The 23,998-nt window shown below is 31.9% G+C and overlaps 1 protein-coding gene across 1 annotated transcript; it reads left to right on the top strand.

Annotated features, from left to right (window-relative positions):
* Nucleotides 1-1,996: 1,996 nt before the first annotated feature.
* Smp_158870 (putative cadherin) lies at nucleotides 1,997-23,439 on the top strand (the record flags this gene model as incomplete). Its single annotated transcript, XM_018796493.1, has 6 exons — nucleotides 1,997-2,075; nucleotides 3,526-4,476; nucleotides 4,543-4,769; nucleotides 4,842-6,552; nucleotides 22,936-23,360; nucleotides 23,395-23,439. The coding sequence occupies 6 exons, from the start codon at nucleotides 1,997-1,999 to the stop codon at nucleotides 23,437-23,439; spliced, it is 3,438 nt and encodes a 1,145-aa protein (XP_018651629.1).
* Between the last annotated feature and the right edge of the window lie 559 nt (nucleotides 23,440-23,998).

The raw sequence follows: 23,998 nt of genomic DNA, 5'->3' as shown, positions 1-23,998 counted from the left end.
TAGTAGTAGTTAGTAGTAGTAGTAGTGGTAGTAATAGTAATAGTGGTAGTAGTAGTAGTAGTGGTAGTAATAGTAATAGTGGTAGTAGTAGTAGTAGTAATAGTGGTAGTAGTAGTAGTAGTAAGTAGTAATAGTAGTTAGTAGTAGTATCAGTACTATGATAATATTAATTGAAAGGTGTGATAATTAAATATTTAGTCAAGCTGAAATGAGAAGAGAAACAAAAAAGAGTTTTAATTATATAAGAAAAGTATCAGGTCAAATTTTATAGTTTACATCATCTTAGTTAGACAATGATTAAAACTTTGAAAGCACTACACAATTGTTTCGTGATGTACACTATGAAATAACAATCTTCTCAAACTCACTTATAAGAATAATAACTATATGTTCATTAGTACCTATTTTGTCTGGAGTTTTACTGAGAATCAGTGACCAATGAAGTTTGTCGATGTTGTGTGTATTGCAGTCATCAACCAATGACATCAGAAGATCAAGGTTAGAATTGTAAAACTACTTGATGGTGAATCAATGATCTAAAGACTAAGTTCTCATCGCTAGGTCTTAAAACCCGAGGACGGAGCTTTGATATAGTCATAAATGCGTACTACTGAACATTTCATCCAACGGTTGTTTAACTAAGATTAATTTGCGATGTAAACTATAGAATTTAATGATTTCTATGACTTTGGAAAACTGGTTTTACATTTGTCGTACTTTTTTAGTAGAAATCTGACTCTTCATTTAAGATAAGAAGAAATTGTATTAATGCTTTTGACAAAATATTCACTTATATTTAAAGTTATACTTTTAAAAAAGTATGGAAACGGTAATCAGACTGTACCAACCTAATAATCTCATTATTAGATGAATTATTTCCTAACTGTACACTAGACTTAGTGGTTTAAATTCACGTTTAAAGAAATCGTGATAATCCGTTTCAATGAACAAGATCATTTTGGTCGTAAATTTGTTGATCAAATCATGATTTATTGACAAGTTTTAGGACCTGGGTAAATATAGAAGTCTGACTTTTGTCATTCCCCTATACAGAAGCAGGTCATTTGTCAATCAAATCCATTTCACATATACTTTTATAATTTTATCATAGATCTGACTTTAAAAATAACATTTTTTCAGAGATGATCTTATTGACTTATTATACCCGAAGTTTGTGCTGATGATATCTTTCAGAAAGGCGATGAAAGCTCCACGACCAAACCATCCAGCTCAGAGAACAAAACTCCATCAAAAACTTATTATACAAAGATTAAACAATTTGATTTAATGAGGACACTGACGAAGTTTGATTAGATGTCTTGAAATATAGAACAAGAATGTTTGGGATTTGTTTGTCTAGATAAAATTAGCTTCAGGAGCATTACTTATCAACACCTAAGATGACCATAGGTATTGAGGCATTTGATCTTGTCGACAATATTACTTATTTGAAATCCTCACTAGTTCTAGTGGTTTGATGACTATTGAAATCATTGTACGGATTCTAAAGTGATGTTAAGGGTTTCCGTACGTGCTCATTTACTGGGATTCTTAAGAATCTAAATCCTTATTATTATTTTATTCAGTAATAAAAATGTTAATCTAACTCATAAATTTTACAACTCTGATTCTTTTCCCTTCGTTTCTAACGTAAATAAACGATTGATTTCGTTGTTTTTCTAACTGACTTTTGAATGGGATTGAAATTATTTGTGTTTAACACAATCAAGGTAGGTTGTTTGTATATTATTCTCTTGTCAATGAATGATTTCCATTTGAAATTATAAGATAATACAAACGAATTGGAAGTAACAATATACAAAATCATAATCAATTTGACAAGTGTATTATTCAACCGATTAGGCTTTTAGATATTATTTCAACATATATCTATAACCTATCAACAAATGCATAAACATTTATTTATGACGCCATTCGAAACTGTTAGCAGAAAATTCAAAACATCATTTCTTTCTCATTCAAATTGATAATAGTTATGAAAAAACGAAATAAAAAACCGGAAAGAATTTGTGAATCATCACTCATTCTTCTTGAATGCACTACATCGACACTTCGTAAGTGTGGACGTGTGTGTGTGTGCACACACTCTGTATTCAATATTCTATATGAATTTATAAGATTATGATTACATACTGACGCCTGTTACCCCTCATTAAGAAACATAGGTCGCCAACCAACATTCTCTATCCAAATCTGTCCTGGGCAATCCTTTCCACTTGTTTCCAGTTGCTATTCATCTTTTTCATGTCTGCTTCTGATTCTCGACGTAATGTGTTCTTTGATCTTCCACCTTTTTGTTTCCTTTCAGGATTTCAAGTAGAGTTTGCCTCCGGGTGTAGCTTGATGATTTCCTCAATGTGTGTCCTATCCGCCATCTCCAGCGTCTTTCCCTAATTTCCTTTTCAGATGTAAGCTGGTTTGTTCTCTTCCACAATAGGTTGTTGCTGACGGTAACCAGCCAACAGCCCCCCTTCCAGCCATGGGAACACGGTGAAGCCTAGTAGGCCCTTATGGAGAAGAGTGCTACATCGAAGCACAGCACAACTACCGGGGCAGGATAGCTGTTTTCGCACTGCTTACGCAGAACCATCAAATAACACTCACATTTGTTTCTTTTTTATTTTATTTTTGAGCAGACTCATTTTTTACCATCATTTTGAACCCTCAATAGTTATGCAATGAATCTTTGTAACAGCATTCGTAATCCTTTGCGGATATAGGTAGAGTGGTTGATTAGGCCGATCCCCACCACCCACATTACCGCTCACGTTAGTACATGGGATGGTTACCATGATCCAGGAGGCACGATGAGGACGTGTTAGTCGGGTTTTACCTCCCAACCGGCCAACAGGCATCGAATATTTTACGTAGACAACTGTTTATAAATACTTGTACTTTTTTGATGATGATTGTGGTAGTTCTTCAAAATATCAACTATCTTGACATTCGTATTGAAGATTCTAACTTTGATATCCATTGACAATTATTTTGAGTTCCATATATTCTTCAAAATTATAGCAATGCTATCCTTGCTTTACCAATCCTTACCTTTACCTGATTTATGATTGGTTGAAATAAATTATTATTATCTATAATATGATTGGTCAATTTTATCAAAGATTCATTCATTTGATTGGTTAATAAATATATGTTTGTATTCATGTGATCATTATTATCAGATGATTATTAATACATCTTATTATTCATACTACTACTACTACTATTCAAATAAATGGAACCAATAAACAAGTAAAAAAAAAGAATTAGTAATGATACATTATAAGTAGTATGTTACAAAATTTTCCAAAAAAATTTTAGGATTCATTTCTTCTTTATGAATATAAAGATGTATTAATCATATATCATTATTATTATTCGATATAATAATGAATCTTATTTGTTTCACATATAAACAAATCATTTTCTATACAATCTATTTCTTATATTGGATTCTATATTTACTATCTATTTGTAAATGTTTTACCTATTTTAATCATTTACCAGAAATTAAAGTTTATGAAAATATAACTATTGGTACAGTGATTGTATTTGATATACGTAAATTAATTGGTATATCTAAATCAACTTATATTAAATTAAGTCCAAGTTCATTAACTCAATTCTTTCGTTTAGATAATATTACTGGTAATTTATATAGTATATCATCAATTGATTTAGAAACAAGTAATTTATGTAATACAGAAAGATCATGTTGTCCTAATCATCAATATGAACAAGTAACTAATCAGTTGGATACTACTACTAATGATAATAATAATAATCAATATTCTATCAATCAATTAAATTATCATTCAGAAGATCTATCTAATAACTTAAATCAGTGTAGATTGACAACTTTTATATTAGCTTCAGCAGATAATGAAATACAAATCTCCCCAATTGCTAAATTACATGTACACATTATTGATTTAAATGATAATCCTCCACAGTTCAATGTGTTTTCAGATTATCAAACTAATTATCGTTCGAAATCAATACATTTATCATTTTTAGAAGGTTCATTAGGTGTTAATACAAAACATGATTTACCAAGAGCATTTGATGCAGATTTTTCAATCATAAATCGTGTAAAAAATTATTGGATTGAATGGGATGACATGAATCATGGAGTCAGTAATAATTTACATCAATCTTCAATGAATACATTATCAAAATCATCATCTATATCTACAATAACACATACAAATGGTCAAATATGGTCTAAACTTGGACCATTTCGATTAATCTATACAAAATCTATAGAAAATTTAATTATTCAACTTGATCAAGGATTAGATCGTGAAGAACAATTCATTTATAAATTACGTTTAATTGCTCAAGATGGTGGAGATTTACGTGGATCAATTCAATTAATTATTGAAGTAGATGATGTAAATGAATTTCCACCAATTTTTATTGACTCAGATTATGATGATAATCAAATGAAAGATTCACGTTTATTCTCATCATATACTACTCAAGAAATTTATAAAAAACAATATAAAGTAAAAGAATCTTTAGATATAGGTAGTCGTATTGGACAATTAAAAGCTATAGATTATGACTTATCAATGTCTAATGAAACAACTGATCAAATTACTTATCATTTTAGTTCAAATCAAATGAATTGGGATGTAACCCATATTTTTCATTTAGATTCACAAACTGGTATTTTAACATTAAAACATTCATTAGATTATGAAAGTGTTAAAAATTATCGTTTAACTATTATAGCACAAGATGGTCCAGTAAGAGAGAAACAGAAAGACCCTTCCAAATCATTTCTTCCAATTACATCAACAATAAAGAAATCATCACAGATTATATATTCATCTACAGCACTCATTGATATTATAGTTCTTGATGTCAATGATAATCTACCAATGATATACTTTGATAATGATCAGATCATAGAGAATAAACAGAAGATAATTACAGGTTCAAGCAAAGCACTAGTTACACCTAGTCAATCCTATGAAATATGGATTAAAGAAAATATACCTAAACATACTCCAATTATCTTTTTCAATGTAATTGATCGTGATACCGGTCAAAATAGTCGTATATCATGTCAATTATTAAATTCAACAGACATATTTAGTATACATGAATTATCAGATTTATATAGAATTGAAACGCAAAGTTTATTAGATCGTGAATATATTGATCAATATACTATTATTATACAATGTAATGATATGGGTGAACCAATGTTATATAATACAAAATCTTTAATTATTCATTTGATCGATGTCAACGACTCACCCCCTAGTTTTCCATTGAATATGTATCATTATCATGTACTTGAAAATAGTTCTCCTGGTACACCAGTTCAACCAATTAGTACTACTTATCCAACAACTATTATAGCTACAGATTCTGATCTAAACAACACCCTTATTTATCGATTAGAACCAATTGAAATGATCATGTTAAAAAATCAATCAAATTATAAAGAGAATTACGTAATACAATCATTAGATTATCAATTATTTTCAATTGATCCTAATAATGGTCAAATATTTACTCAAGGTGATCTAGATCGTGAAAAGAAATCAACATTAGAATTCTGTGTATGTGTTGATGATAGTTTACATTTAACTTGTATAAAAGTTTTAATTGATTTAGATGATATTAATGATAATCCACCACAATTTCAACATGATACTTATATTATACATTTAGATGAAAATAAACAATATTATAAACCAATTATTATATTTATTGTAACTGATTTAGATTCAAATAATAAAGGTTTTAAATTTAATATTTTGCTAGATTCAAATAAACCGCCAGAAATTTCAACACAACAAAATGATTCATTAAAACAATTCAATCATTCAAAATTTCAAAAATCAATAGAATTAAATGAGCATAGCAACCAAAATTTAATTACAAAATATTTTACATTAAGAGATAATGGATTATACTTACAAAATGTATTAGATAGAGAAGAACGTGCAAATTATCATTTCTATATACAAGTACAAGATGTACATAATGAATTATCTAATCAATTACAATATAATTTAACAAGTCAAACAGAAGTATTTATTCATGTTAATGATATCAATGATAATATACCAACATTTATATTTCCCAATGGTTCAACATCAGCTGGTAATCGATTGATTACATCATGTCATGAAATGATAGGTAGTTCAATTGGTCAAATACAAGGTTATGATCCAGATCTAGGTATAAATGGTACTATTATTTATCATTTAATGATGACAACATCTTATTTAAAACAATCATTATTTCATCTAGATAATAATACCGGTGAATTATTTATTAATAGTAATCAATTAAATCAATTTTGTGGTCAAAGTATTACATTATTGATATCCATTGATGATCAAGGTCCACAATTAAGTAAAATTGGAAAACATTCAACAATGGAACATTTAATTATTCAATTAGATGATATGCCAATAAAGAATCAACAATTAAGTCAGAAATGGAGAATTAATCATAATAGTCTATTGGAATCAAATGTATTCACTAGTACTAATATGAATAGTAATACAAGTACATTGACAGCTAAAACTATTCTTAGTATTACACTTGGTAGTTCAACGATATTTCTAATTGGATTATTAATGATATCAACGATATTATTGATTTATAGTAAATCAAAACGTCGAAAATCATTTTTAACATTGAAAAAACTACATTTGAAAGATAATACTACTTATATTCAACATAGTAATAATGGTAGTAGTAGTAATAATAATAATAATACAATAAATGATGATTTAATCTGTATGGATTGTAAACAAGGGGGATTAAATAAAATATTATTCCCTACTAATGACAATAGTAATAATAATAATAATCAACATTCAAATGAATACATAACAAAAACAACTGAACATTATCCAATTTCTATGTCGAAACCGAAGTCGATCAGTGAAGATGAATTTGCTATTGCTGCTGGTGGTGATGATGTTAATGATGATGATAATGTTCACCATCATCATCATCATACTGAAAAAGGTATGTATTTGACCTTAAGATGAATTTTAAAGTTTGTAAATCCAATTAACAAACAGTTTTATCGTTTTTAAACAAAGCTACTATTATATCGTGTGTATGGGTGCCCTGTTTAATATATGACGTGATGATTCCCGCCAATGAGAGAGGATTAAATTATCGATCAGAGCATTGATACCCGAAAGCTGTTTGAGCAGTCTTGAGTATTTATCAGTCATGCTTTCTGCCTAACCCAGTCAGTTAAGTCCCGAACACCAATAACAGCCTCTGAAATATGAATCATTATTCTCAAACATACTGGGTTTATATACCAAACAGACAGACTACATCGTACCATAAAATAGAAAATAACATTTGTACAAGATTCAGCTAAATGTGGCTGTGAATAGGGGGAACAGTTGTTGATAGACAGGAGATAATTCAAGAATGATAAATCGTATAATAATAGTCTATAGTTCAAAATAAAGCTTATAATAAGAGGGACACGAATATGAATAGTTTAGTTGTTTAACAATTATGTAATAGGAAATATACATATCATATCGGTCTATAAATAGTCCTCAAAAATTACCATTCATAATTCTCTTCGGGATATAACAGCTACAAAGACAGTACTTTCACTATATATTCAATGTTCGTTAAATTTCTTTGCTTCAACTTCAAGTTTTTGCGATTTCAATTTTTTATGAATATAATTCATTTGTAAGTAATTAAGTATCCTTGTTATCAATGTGTTAACAACTGGAATCGATCAGTCGTTCTTAGGCATGTGTACATTCTAAATGAATTTCCTTAATATTTCCATTAAGTCATAAACATTTTTAAACAAAATAGGACAGTTGCTATCAGTGAATCTTGGACCTAGTAATTAAATGAGTAACCTGTTATGTGTTTGCAGTATAAAGTATTGGTTTAAATCCCTAGTGTAAACACCAGGACAATATGTGTGTCTTGAACATCATTACTAACCGTTACCTAACAATGTTCAAAAATATTGTAAACACATTTTGAAACTTGAAAAATGAATCGTCTATGAATAGTGAATAAGTTTTTCGGGATGTAGATGCCGTTTGTCACTTCACTAAATTATTGATTTTTACACTAGAGCCACAATCAAGTACCTTACACTTCAAAAATCCTACGCGTTATTTACTTAGTGATTGAGTTCAGATAATCCCTACTACTCACTATTCAAATTCCTTAAAACGTTTTGTAACTTAATGGTATTATAGTGAAAATCCGCTTAGGATCTACATATACCAAAATTAACTGATCAATTTCAGTCCTTATCATTAAAAATGGGAAGATTTAACACCTTTCAAATGGATTATGTTTGTATTAATTTCAACTAACCAAACGTACTAATTTCTATGTATTTCAAGAGTTAAAGCAAAGAAATAAAACATGAATTCATTGTATGCTGAAAACACACTCACCTAAGTTTTGTTTAAATTTGTGATAGTAACCGTTTGTATAAAGTTTATATATATATATATATATATATATATATCCTGGAACTGTTTAGTAGCGCAAAAATAGTTAAGTTTATTTTTTTAGTAGACAAACTTATATTAATTATATCAGAAGGGGCTTTTTGTGAATGTTATAATAATTTTAATAGTTGAGATCATGAGTCGTGGATGCGCACCGCTGAGGAGTCCCACAGTTGGAAGAAACGGCTATCTAGTCATTTCAGGTTTTTTTTTATGGTGGTCTAGCTTCAACTAATATAATTATTATATTAATTATACTATGGTATGTTCTACTGATGTCGACAGATATAAGTAGTATGTATCATAAATTGAAAGTGAAATACATAGCAGCAGACGGTTAAGAAGATCGAAGAGAAGAAAATGAGGACAAAGAATGATTGGTATGAAAACTTTTGTTCCCGTTCACTACAACAATAAAGTTAGTGAGATAGAAATATGATCGGTAATATTGTCTGCAACTAATTAAGTTCAATCAACGCTTTTTATTAAATGGAAATAATTTTCTGGTTCTCTATGGCATGGACTTGCATAGACTTTAATTGTTTCAACAGAAAGCGCCCCCATTATTTACATTCGGTAGTTGAGCTATTTCTTTAAGATCAGTGTTGATTTTTTGTAAGACCAGTGAGTCAATAGTTGTACTTTGTTTCTTTAGAGTTTTGTCAAATAATTTCAAATTAAAGAAGAATGAGTTTTGTAATGAGAAATAAAGTAACGTAGCTTATATCTCCATACTGATTCAGCTATCATTATGTTTTGCAGTTTACATGACAGACTGATCTTAGTTACATAATCATTGAAAACTAAGAAACACTAATAGGGCCGCTTAATTTTAGTATGATATCTCTAGGCAGTACACAACCACTTGGAGCTACTAATGAGAACCCTTGGCCAGCGGAGTTTTACCATGTCAGGTTTATATATATATATATTTCGTATAGTGGATTGACGTTAGCTAAACAACCATTGAAAGCTGAAGAGAGTTGAACATCTACCTCCCTCTAATACGAGACTCCTCAATAGTGTTCATCCACGACCACACAAGGGGTTGAACCTAGGACGTTCAGTTTTCTAAGTGAGCTTTTAAAATTCAAACCGCTTAGTTGGAATTCAGTGGTTTACTTGTCTGATTTTAATCAGTTAATGATATCGAAAAGTCATAACTACCTTAAACCTAACATAGTAAAACTTCGCTGACCAACAGTTCTTACTAGAAACTTCAGGATTTATCTCTTGAAGTTAATCACTATTAATTATATGATTAACATTAGTGTAGGGGGTGGGATGGAGGCTGTTTTGAGATTAGTCTATATAGTTAAGGATTTATGACTACAGTTAAGATTACGATTTAGGATTAGTATTGCTTACTTACTTACCTTCTTGCGCCGGTTACCCCTCATTGAGGAACGAAGGCCGCCCACCAACATTCTCAATCCGACACTGTCCTGGACAATTCTTTCCATTTGTTTTCAATTGCTATTTATCCTTTTCATAATTGCTTCTAATTCTCGACACAGTGTGTTCTTTGGCCTTCCTTCGTTTGACAGTTAGTCTATATGTATTTTAAATTCTCACCATAAACTATAAACTCTACATTTTAATCCTAACTTTACATATTAAATTAAATAATATTAAGCTTTACACCCTAATCTTAATTCTAAACTTAATTTCTAATCTGAAACCATAATATTAAATCTTGTTCATAGCATTATTATTATTAATTACTCATTAATGCTTAGTGTATTCGGATTGCTCAGCAGCAGTAGGTCTCAATATAAACAAAGGGAAAAGCAAGACTGTCCGATACAACACAGCATGCACCAATCGAATTACACTTGACGGAGAAGCTTTGGAGGATGTGGAAATCTGGGCAATATCATTGATGAACACGGTGGATCGGATGCAGATGTAAAGACGCGGGTCGGCAAAGCAAGAGCAGCATATTTACAACTGAAAAACATCTGGAACTCAAAACAATTGTCTGTCAACCAACACCAAGATCAGAATTTTCAATACGAATATGAAGACAGTTCTACTGTATGGGGCGAAAACCTGGAGAACTACGATGGCCATCATCCAGAAGATACAAATGTTTATTAACAATTGTCTACGCAAAATACTTCGGATCCGTTGACCAGACACTACCAACAACATTCTACTGTGGGAGAGAACAAACCAGATTCCAGTGGAGGAAGAAATCAGGAAGAAACACTGACAGTGGATAGGGCACATATTGAGGAAATCACACAACTGCGTCACGGGACAAGCCCTCACATGGAATCGTGAAGGTCAAAGGAGAAGAGGAAGTCCAAAGAACACACTACGCCGAGAAATGGAAACAGATATGAGAAGAATGAACAAAAATTGGATAGAACTAGAAAGGAAGGCCCAGAACAGAGTGGATTGGAGAATGCTGGTCGGCGGCATATGCTTCATTGGGGGTAACAGGCATAAGTAAGTAAGTAAGCATTCTGATTGGTTGACCAGGTTAAATGTATCAAGATTATTTGATGAATTACTTAAGCTCACCTCATATTTCATCTTTACTTAGTATCCATGTTATCTTAGAAAAGTTTTATATTACTTTGTATAGTTTACTTTAATGGTTACTCTATATATCAACTACAAAAAGAAAACAACCTTCAAATTGAATTTTTCTTTAAAAAAGAAGATGGTCTAAATAATTAATAGGTTAATTCACCAAACGTTTTAAACATTAACTGACTTATTAAGGATTTCATGGTATACGAAACATAGTTGTGTGTTTTCTTTCTTTTTTCCTTTTTTGTCTTCTGAATTATTTAACTGATATTTTAGTTGAACCAATTTCCTTCAGGTTGTCTTTATCCTGGCAACATAATTGTCGGAACAAAACAAAAAAAAAACATGACTAAGATCGGAAATTCGGAACGTATTAGAAGTTAAGGAATATTTATCAAGCTAATCTTTACATCATTTAGTTTTTACTAAAAAAAGAGTAATAAATAACGATAGAATTTTGAACATGTGTTTATTCTAATTTGAAGGCGTCAGTCGGATGTAACTGCTTATGGCTTATAAGATACAGTAATTTAGTAGTACTTAATAATGCGTTGGTATTTAAAGTGAAAAGTAATAGATTTAAATCTCAATGTGAATATTAGCATAGATGCAGGTACATTCAACAGGCCAGTTACAAATAGGAAGGAAGACATATGATGAATGTCATGATTAACAACTATCCAACTTTAATATGAAAAAAACTTATGACTAAATGGCAATATAATGAGAGTTCACTCCATATAAACATATTCCAATGGAAACTGACTAATTGTAGTTTTTCGCAACAACAACAACGAGATCATGCTGTTGAAAAGACTCAGAAAAGTCCTCGGAAAAAGCCCAAAGAGATCCTGAAAACGCTGGGAAACATTGTACAGTCAGTATTGAATGGAAGTTTTTTAGAAACATCTAGAAAGTGAAGAGTCTTGTGCCACATTTCTGATTAGATGATTACCTATCCTGTTATTATCTTTAGAAGGGTTCCAAAACTTTCCAGTAGCCCAAGACTGTCTGATATGCAATAAAAACTCTAAAGTTTCTGTAAATAAACTGATTTTAGAGTAAAGAGTCCTTTCCACAGAACGTGCTTTTCTCTAGTGTTCAAACTGTTGTGTGGAGTTAGCCTAGATATTATTAAAAGAACTTAGAAAACCGATTGAAGAGTACCAAATATAAATAAGACAAATGAAAAATAAATTAACCAGAAATAAAACAAATGTGATAAACAGTAGTGTAATAAGACAATTCAGTGATCAACTTTCATAAAGGAATCTTATATCCCTAATTGACGTTAACTAATTAACAATGCAAATTAAGAAATTCCCAACAGCCATTGTGTCCTGGTAGTATATTATCAAGAATGTGTTATAGTTAGAAGCGAGCACTAAATGATTAAACACTAACCACTGATCATGAGACCTAAATATCTTCGTACGGTAACTAGTAAGGTCATGAGAATGTGCGGTACTAAAGGGGTCCAATATTAGAATGAAATAAATATCCATAGTCTCCTGCCTCTAAATGATTTTCTAGCTAAAGTCAGTCAGTGATGTAAACTTGGTTCTTGCATAAGTCAAGAGAGAATTTAATTACTTTCAAAATAATAATTCAGCAAGCTACATTGAACATTGTATATTTATGGATATTTACTAGCTCTATATAAACCATCGAGATAGAAATAGTAGGGTTTCCCAAAATCTACATAGTTTAATTACAATATGCATAATCAACTGACATCAATATAGTCTTGAATGCTTATCCTCTAATTAAACAGAGTTATACTAACTGACTATCTTATACGATGGCTAAAAATTTCTAACTTTGCTGTTTGTCTATAAATACCTTCGTAATACGTGAAACGGTCTTCTTTTTGAACCTTAATCAAGCAATCACTAAATATTCAGAGGCAACTGGACACTTATTTCATCCAAGTGTGTCATTCTAGAACAATAACATTTCACCACTCGACCAGAGATCGAACTCAGTTCTTTCATGTATCTTCATGAGATTTTAACCTTCAAACCAATGAGCTAATATCCAATAATTTACAAGTTTAATATCTAGTCAGAATAAAAACTTAAAAGAGTTTCATCTGAATATAGTCATCTTCAAAATAGTAGTAGTAGTAGTAATAGTAGTAATAGTAGTAGTAGCTAATACAAGTAAACAGCACCAAGTGAATTTAAACTTTACCCCATTGCACATGCAAGTGACTATCAAGACTCAGTAGCTAAGTGAATAGCGCAATGGCGTTTGAAGCGGACAGTACTGGGTTCGAGTCCCAAAGTGAACATCAACTCTGAAATGCAAGTACATCCAGCTGACGAGTCCCAAATAGGACGAAACGCGCGTCAAACTGGATTCCACTACTAGCCACTATCCATCTTTAGTAGTAGCTAATGTTTAAACTGATACTTTTTTTCCAGTAATCATTTTGTTTTTCTATATTATGATTGTAAATATTCCAATGAAAACAATCTAATTTACCATACAATTAATTTTCATCAGTCTGTTAACTATACATTTATGTATGATAGAAATACAATATAACCTGATATTTTATTATGAATAATAATTGTGTTGGTAGGGTAACAACAAGTTCTAGCAAAATCTCTATGTGTACAGGTGTGTGTGTGTGTTTCTTATTGAACAATGTATGTTGTTGAAATTTTTCATCAAGGATACAACATGTAGCTATGAATTATTCTGATTATTATTTATATACATATATACATAGGTTCAGGTGTTCCTGTTAGACAGATGCTTCTGTACTGACATTTCCATACAAAGAAATTGATTCACACCTATATGTATATATATATGGAGAGAGAGAGAGAGAATAAGAGATGTACATTTTGGAAATGGTGTCGATTTTCATTTACAATGACCTAATATTATCATATGTATACATGTGTAGATGTAGTTGTATTCGACTACTACTACCACTACTACTACTACTACACAAGGAAATATTCAATATACCATCAATAGAATAATGAAGCAACAGGTTATTTTTTCGTTCTTTTCTTATTTTCCCTGTTCTACTTAGTACTTCTTATGAAAATGAAAGAATAGGCTAACATTTTCATTTCTTTTATGAAAGGTATAAAGAAATTGAATCCTTCTATTTAATATTACTAATGGATGTGTTGACGTGGTTCTTTTAATTTCAACATTCATTTATAATTCAATAATGTAAGTATTACCGAATATGATAAGCAAAACTATGCAAACACATAGAGTGTTAAAATTACAATTCAAAGTAGATTAGATTGTATTCATGGCGGTTGACCTGAACTTGAACTCATTTTACAAAAAGGGATCGTTCAAGATATACAAAACTAAAAAGAAAAAAATTCAGAAGGAAAAGTTATTATTTATCAATCATCTCTGAAAATTAATGTTGGAAAAGTCTTTAAATGTTTGCTATTGCTGATAATCGATAAAGACCCTAGTAATGATCTTGTTAACCCAATTATTTTCATAGTTGAAAGAGTGAGTCAATTGAAGCTAGACCACCAAGGAAAACCTGGAAGCACTGGACAGCCGTTTCGTCGTATTGTGGGACTCCTCAGCAGTGCGTATCCCTGACCTCACCTCGCGAGATCCAAACTCAGGACATATTAGTTTCGCTCCAGAGCACTTAACCAATAAACCACTGAGTCGGCATCCGATGATGTTTTATGTCTAACTCCAACCAATCCATGAAGTTGAGTAACTGTTCACCAATTGTCTTCAGTGAGTTCCCATCTCACAACAGACGTGGTATGAACTCCACTGGTCACTGCTTCTCACTAGAACTCCAGGATTTACCTCTCAAAGTCAGTCCCTAGTGAGCATATTATTATTCAATCAGAATGTTAGTGATATAGATGAATAATTCAGTATAATAAAGCCAAAAATATTAGTAGGGATATATACTTTACGTGTAAATAATAGACTTATTAGCTTTCATAATAGGTTTTCTAGTATTAAAATCAAAATGTGACTGATATAAACACTCGTTAGTATGATTGCAGATCATTTGAACTGTTGAGAATTCATAAGGTTCTAGTATATCTCTTTGATCTTGACCACATCAGTTGTAGGGTCGATAAAGTGACTCTTATCAACTGCAATCCAATAATTATAACCCTATATTTGAAGATAAATTCACTCTCTTCAAACATCTGTATAAAATGGTAGTCATTAATTACACACAAAATGCGTAAACGTATACTTCTTTTTTTATCAGCTGTGTCATAATACCTGACGGAGATTGAAAGACCCTAGAAATATCCTGGACTATGCCCCTGAATAACATTAAGTACGCTCAATTATAGATATAATTCACATCAAGATGTTTCTTATAGTTTACCTTATATATAATATTATATAGACTGTCTTTGTACAACAGATAAGTCTACTGATCTTCAGGCTTTTAAGAACTAAATATATAAGAAATTTTCACTTAGCTGTAAATGAGATACAAGTTTCCTGTTATCATATTTTGAATTTTTGTGCAATAATCTAAAACTTATTATTAGTTCCTCAGTGTAGGATAGGATACGTATGAGTGAATTTTTAACCCATTTTTTTCTTGATTTTCAAAATGCATGGAATATCTAACACTTTTCCGCTCATTCACTGAATGAATACTACAAACATAAGCAGAATAATTACTGGAAATTCATTCAGTATCGTTTGTTTGAATCTTCCCATCGATTTGTTAAGACTGCAACTGGTCAGTCTCTAATTGGCATATGTGTATACTGTGCGTATTGCCTCGATATAGCCTTAATTCATACGCGATGGCGTTTGAAGCGAGGATACTGGGTTTGAGTCCCAGAGTGAACATCAACTCTGAGATGCAGGTACATCCAGCTGACGAGTCCCAAATAGGACGAAACACGCGTCGTGGATTCCACTGCTAGCCACTATCCATCTCTGCTTACCATGCTTGTGAATTACTGGAAAGTTCATTTCAAGTTCTGACTTTCATTCTATTCACTTCTTTCATCAGGCATGCCAAGATGTACTGCAATAAAGTGTTCACAGAAGACATATGTTGTGATGAACGCGGATACAGGTGGGAACAATCGAATGTAATAGAGCACAAAATTACAGAATCTCTTAGTAAAATCTGAGAACCATACAGTAAATACTTCGTAGGTATTAGTACCAATGTTTGACTTAATAATTTCGAATAAATTGAGCATTGAGTAGATTGTTATAAATGAAATAATATATTTATAATATGCTAATGAGTAGGAAATATAAATTTTCCGTCGTTTCGTGACTCAGTGGAAGCCAGTTCTTCAGAGGATAAATAATCAAATGAAAATTAATCCAAGTTTAAATAATACAAAGGAACTACGCAAGAATATTATGTGCGATAAATACTTTATTTGCAAGATGTCGATCAATTGTCTCAGACTTCACTGTTCTTTGTTTCCGTTCTCATTTCTTTGATCTTCTTAACATTCTACCCCAAGCATTTCACTTTCCATTGATGATACATACTACTTATATGTGTCGACATCAGTAGCATATACCACAATGCAACTAAGATTAGATGATTAAAATGAAATCCCTATTAAAAAAAGATTTACTGTTATATGCATTCTTCACTAAATAAATGAGTGCTAGATATTGGACTTTTGCCAAATACCAAAAAGAGAAAAAATAAGGGAGAACGGTTATCTTCACACGTCATAATTGTATATTATAATCACATTATTTCTTAATAAACATTACCAATTCTTAATAACAAATAAAAATGACAATTTCACTTTGTTACAGATTAAATAAACATTTACAATTCATAAACTACATCATAATAGAAAATTGTTTATCATTCTATTAAATATAATTGAATTCTAAATATATACATTATTATCAGAAGGGGGTTTTGTGGTTGAAATGAAGAGTCAATTGAAGCTAGAGCACTATGGAAAACCTGGAATCACCGGATGGAGCATGAGACTGATAGGTCCTGGATTCGAGTCTAGCGAGGCGTGGTCGTGGATGCGCACTGCTGAGGAGTCCCACAATATGACGAAGTGGCCATCCAGTGCTTCTAGATTTTCCATAGTGGTATAGCTTCAATTGACTCATGGTTTCAACTATGAAAATACTGAGATTTCCACAAAACCCATTCTGATTATAATCATATGCTCACTAGGGACTGACTTTGAGAGGTAAATCCTGGAGTTCGAGTGAGAAGCAGTGACCAGTGGAGTTTAACCACATCTGTTGTGAAATAGTAACTCACTGAAGACAATTGAAGAAATTCGTGGATTGCTTGAAGTTAGACATTAACACCGTTGGATGCTGGCTCAGTAGTCTAGTGGTTAAACGCTGATACTGATAGGTCTTGGTTTCAAATCTTGCGAGGCGTAATCGTGGATACGCACTGCTGAGGAATCTCACACTGGGACGAAACGGCCATCTGGTGCTTCCAGATTTTCCATAATGGTCTAGCTTCAATTGACTCATGATTTCAACTATACAAAATTACATTATTATATATTGAATAATAACTAATAAATATTCAATACATTCATAATAAATATGAAGTGGATGATAAACTTCTTTTTTTTGTTTTGTTTAAATCTGTTCGTAGATTTGCTTGGATTTTTCAATTTTCCTCAATAATTGATAGATTTAATTATTCCAATTTATATAAAGGAATTATCTTTTGTTCTTTCACAATCATTACAGTTAATCATCAAAAAAAGAAGAAAAAAAAAAGAAAGAAATTAATTAATAAATATAGGTGTTGATGAAATGAATATCCATCTATGAAGTATGAAACAATAAGCTAATATATCATTGTAGGGATAGATTGAATTTGAGAAATGAAAAATGAATTAATATGTTTACAATGATGTTTATCTAATGATAAGATCTTATTTCAGTAGTTTTATAGTAGTATTGTAGGGAACAAAACACCGATTGGGGAAAATCGAATGTATTCAAACAAAAGTTACAGACTATCTGATTAAATTCTTATAATCATACAACAAACAGTTAATTTGCAAAATAACAACCAATTGTCTCAATCTTCACTGTTTCTTCAGTAAATATCATTTCATCTTCTCGAATTTCCTTGTTTATGCATTCTTATACCAATTGCGCTTCATTTCAGTTCTCTCCTCATTGGTCTTCTGCCAAAATACATTTTACGACTGACCCTCACCATATACTACTTATATGTATATAAGTAGACCACACTACAGTATCATGATTATAAGTTATTTTTACAAATAGTAAACATTATTATATTCATACTTATCATTAGTTGTTCTGTGATATATATATATATATATATATATATATATATATATATATACTGTCTCTCTTAACATTGATTATTTGATCTAAATACTGTTTTATCATTTGTTGAAATAGACGTTCATTCTGTAAACTGAAGATTCTAGGTTTAATCCTTACTGTGAGATTGATGTGTATTCATTACCACTAAGAAATCTCATGCTAGGATGAAGCAAATGTGTTGGGATGACCCTGCATAGCGTTTCAATCGACGAGACGTAACAGTGGCGACGAGGAAAAACTACAATAAACAACACACAACGGTTGGGAACGCGGATTCTGGCACAAAAAAAAATACTGACGGCCCTAGTCAATACATAACAATTGTCGACGGGAATTTTTGGAGTTATTATTATCAATAAAAAAAAGAAAAATGACGATTTCTCTAGAACAGGCGCTGATAATATTAGAGTACCAGCAACAGCGGATGCTAGCCTTCCAGCAGCAACTATTTGAAACAGTTTTGGACAAAATTTTCACTAAACAAAATATTTCAGGAAATAAAGGATTTATTTGTAATGCAGATAATGGTGCAAATATGGCCGTCTCAGAAGAACGCCCAGTTGAGGGTTCAATTCCCTTCATATCTGATGGAAAAGGCAAAATGGGTAAGTTGGCCGGTTCAGAGCAAGACACATGTACACATGCACATGAAACTGTGACAGTATTAGATGACAAAGAAAAAGAAGGTTCCGTAGACAAAGCCCTGAGCCCAGAGTCAAATGAAGCACCATTGAATCCGCCGATCTCTGAAGACAAACTTCAGTCAGAACTAAACTACGGGTTACATAATATCGGTCAAGAGAGCTGGAATGATGCACATAATTTTGATGAAAATTATTATGAAGATAAGGAAAATAAGTCGGTCGAATCAAATGGTGATCAAAAAGCTAATGCAATTTTATTAGATGCTGATTCCCCTAGCTATCAAATATACTCTAGTGAAAATCTTAATGAATTTGATGGAAATGTTTCAGAAGAGCCAAATTCTGATGACCTAAAGTCAAGTGTCGCTCATTATCATTTAGTCATCCCCAGTGGATTCTCTATTCAATGCGAGAAATATGTCCTTAATAAAGTCATATTAATTGTAATTTGGAGATATGAGGATCCGACATTGTTTCGTGGGGGAGAATGAAGTCGGCAAATGCAGTTTGGATACCTACCCCGAATCTTAAAAAAAAGGGGGAGGTGTTGGGATGACCCTGCATTTTTCTCGCAAGCGACATGACAAGCTCGTTAGCCATCAAGGGGCATTTCAACCAATCAGCGATTAATTAGGAGTTGTGTGAAGTTATGTTACTAAAATAACGAGATCCTGATTGGCTGATAACACACTGCTACTATGTTTAGCAGTATTCTAGAACTAAAACTCAAGGACTCTTAAATTACTATAAAATCCCTGTATTTTCTGTACATAAATGAACCCTGTAGTAAAGTGCTTCCCTTACACTTTGTGCCCTTTCTCTGGTCTTCAAGTTGGTGTATTGTTCTAGCTCGGTGGTACGGAACTAGCTTAGGGAAGCGAATATAGCGTTCTCAATCGGCAGGACGCAACAAAATGTTCAATGCTTTCTAGTTCCTAATAAAAGTTGTCTAACCTAGATTATTTTTCTGGTTAGCGTTTTTTAGCGAGTTAGTTTTTCTACGGGATGGGGTCGCTAACCTCATACCCAACCGTCCTTCTTTACCCGGGCTTGGGAACGACAGTAACTCTAGAAGAGCTCCAGGTGGAGAATACTGGTATGAGGCCTATGCTCCTCCACGATGGGTAACAGGCGTAAGTAAGTAACCTAGATTGACGCATAATCTTGGTCAAATTCAACAATCTCCATAAATACCTTTCCTAATAATTCTAAACAAGATATAAATAAGAGATTTGTTGTAATCTGAATGCTTTTATTTGGTTCCTGTTCAATGATGTTTCCCAGAGTATATATATATATATACCTCTCTCTGGTAAATGCTGGATTCTAAATCATAATTATTTTATTTCATAAACTTTATGGTATGCCATTTTATCTCTTATAGAGTAATCCTCATTTGTGGAAAAGCTCTTGACACACTTCAGTCATTTTTATGATATACAATGTCAGCGAAACCGCTCATCAATTCCCTTTAGATTACAAATACATTTTAATGATGAGTGTCCTATAGAACGAAACTTATACCAAGAGTTTACTACCGACCACATCAAAACACCTAATGTCTTACCATAGTGTATTCTATTTTGAATCGTTTAGAATAGTGGTCTAATTGCGATTTAGTCGGTTGAATTCAATCAACGATAAACGATTAGACAAACATGGCGCCCTGTTTAAATATCTGGACTAACTGTTTCCTGACATCTAGATATTTCAACAAGTTATCTGTTTTTGTTTGTCTTAACACATCATCATGCTTATTATTCACATAACCTATTCAGGTGCGCTTATGAAAAAATTACAACCGTTCGCTGTACAAGTTACAAAAAATCCAATTAGAGACATCACGGTTGCTTGCAATATACATCGAAAAGAATGTACATCATTCAGACGTTGATTCTTCAACTGCTAACATCTAACACGCGATCACTCAATATTTATTGTCAAGATCGATCAAGAAATAAAAAGAGAAAACTTGTTGAAATACATTGTTCTGAGAACTTTATATTGTATCAAAAATGTAATACTGAATAAAGTTAATAATGAACAGTCAATTCTATGTACGTCGTATATTTGAATGATAAGTATTAAAATTCCGGTCGAAATTTGAATGGAAATAAATTCAGTAGAAAACAATTCACTGTGACGAACATCCGAAAATAAGTCAGCCCTTATAGATTACGTCTATTTCCTTTCATTAATCAACTTATTTTCCTTTCACTCCAAAAAATGTATCCCACGAAAAGAATTTTCTATATAGGAAGCATCATATTTTGTTTACTCAACCTATTCGACAAAAATGTATTTCCGGTATAAGATGATTTGTGGAAATTGTAGAAATTTCCTAGTTTACACTGAGAACTAATTTCAGCCAGGCTTCTTCTGAAAATCGGGAAACACTTAATATCTGTTTTATCCTAGTATGCGACTCCTCAGAAGTGTGTATCCACGATCTCGTATACAGACCTTCGGTCTGAATATCCTAAGTTTGACTGTTTGTGATGGGGTCATGGATGCGCACTTCTGAGGCATCCTATACCGGTACAAAACAGATATTGAGTGTTTTTTAGTTTCCAGTACAGACCTATTTAAAATCAGTTTTTCGTTCAAACTATGAAAAGCTTATCTGTTATATAGATTTAAATACCAGTTATTTAGTTTAAATACAAAAATGAAACGTCCAATGTGTTTGTTATGATTAAAGGTTTAAACTTTAAAATCTAATTGGAAGAAGATTGACGCCCATTATTGATTCCGTTAAGTTACCTACAACATTTTCTTGGTTAACTGAAATGTTTCGCACTTTAGATTAACCTTCCCTACTTCTATGTCATTAATTCCCAACAACAAGTTGAAACAGTACAGATATTATCATACTCTCTGTGTGTTGAAATCTCTGCATTCGTAGCATCGTTTGCATCTGTGCTGGAATTATTTTCTGTTTTACAAAATTAACAAACAACAAATCTACTGGTACAGAGTTTAGATGGATTTTAGATAACACTGAATTTAGAACGTGGTTTTCGTTCAATTCGGGACTCAGATGAATGTACATGAATTTCATTGTTAATCTTTACTCAAGAACTAAAACATAGTTGCTTTTGTCTCGAAAATATCAATTTATTATCTACTAGATTAATGAGACTAAACGTCGATTAACTTGTGGAACGACTATGATCCATGTATTGATAAGAGTTAAAATCATCCAGTTGTTGAGATTGTTTAATAAATACTGTTCGATTTTTTTATATTAGTGTCGTGTGTGCTACCAATGTCGACAGTTATATGTAGTATATATCACCAATCGAAAGTGGAAAGCCTGGCGACAGAACGTTGAAAAGATCGAACAGAAGATAACGAGAACAGAGAGTTATTGATGTGGAAATGAAGGAATAATCAAATCTGTGATAATTGATTGACATTTTGCAAATGAATTATTTACTGTATGGTCCTCATATTTTACTAAGATATTCTGTAATTACGTATTCAAATGTATTCAATTTTCCCCGCTAGTGGTCTCATTCACCACATTAGTATGCGTTCTTCCTGTATGAAATGCTTCTATATAGGCATTTTTATCTATTATAAAGTCGATGGTTGTTCATTACAGTATCTCTGTAAATATTTCTTTCCCAATAAGCTTTATGTTTTCTTTAATTTAGTTTACAGATCAGCAAATGATTGATAAATTGATCCCTTCATTTATTTTTTCATCTTTTCAGGTAATGTTCGAATTCATTCTCATTTATATAATCCACATACAACTTATACTTCTATTGGATTACATCATTGTCCTCATGATTCAAATAGTGTAAACATTCCACGATTCAAAGATAACAATAGTAGTAATAATAATGATAATAAACACTATACATTTTATCCAAATGCTCATCTGCCTAGTTTTATTTTAGCTACTCATTGTTTAGGTCAATCATCTTCATTGTTATCTACTCCATCATTGTCACCATTACAACAAAAGAAAAGACAATTACATACTTCACCATCATCATCATCACCGCCAAATGGTATAGAATGTCGACAAAGTTGTATTGGAGATCAATCAAAGTATATATCTAATGTTATTGTTGATCATAGAAATAATTGTATGATAACACCTGGGTGTTTTATATCGAATGGTGCAGAAACAGAACTACCTACATTAAAAACATTAACACAACAACAGCAACAACAACATAATGATAGAATACAGCCAATTCCAGTCAAATTAAATATTCAATCTCATTGTGACAATTTACAAAATCAACTTGATAATGATCAAGGAAGATTGAATGGAAGTCAGCAAATATTTGAAAACAATGATAAATACAATATTACACAAGATTATCAACGGGTATGTTCAATTATAATGTATAATTCATGAATAGATTTTTAAAATGTACGATTGTGACAGTTTGTTTCTATATGCATGACTGTACTTGATCTATTGAATAAGTAAATGAAATAAATGAGCTATCTATAATAAAGATCAAGAGTAAATAGTGAGATGGTGGTTTTAGGTGGTCAACAGGAAACCTTGGACCCGGGTTTTGTGCTACTTGGCACTCGTCAGTAAGGTGTACCTGTATTCTTGAGGGAACTGGTGCTCCCTGACGGATTCGATCCCGTGTAACTCAGCTTCACAGTCAGAGATGTTACCACTGAGCTTTTCAGGCCGTGACCGACCTCCTGTAGGACTGAGATGTAATCACAATTGATTGATCACTGGGTGGTGATCAATGTCGTGAGTGTCAAGTCTTTCCTAGTGCTGATCTAATGCTATCGATTAGGTTCTATTTATTTAAACCAACTGATTTCAAGTTACAGGAGCTAGATGATAGGTAATGGTGAGCCAAGGTTTCATGCTTGTTTGTGTAAACTGTAGCTGTAATCATTAGGAAAGTGATGCTCATTGTGGGATTCGTACTCTCATCGTCTAGATTCACAGTCTGAGACGTTATTCTCCCCACGCTTAAAATCCTGTGGGACTAA

This window comes from Schistosoma mansoni, chromosome 4, assembly GCF_000237925.1.
Source record: "Schistosoma mansoni strain Puerto Rico chromosome 4, complete genome".
In the NCBI taxonomy this organism is placed as follows: Eukaryota; Metazoa; Platyhelminthes; class Trematoda; order Strigeidida; family Schistosomatidae; genus Schistosoma; species Schistosoma mansoni.
This window is presented reverse-complemented; position numbering and strand designations above follow the sequence as displayed.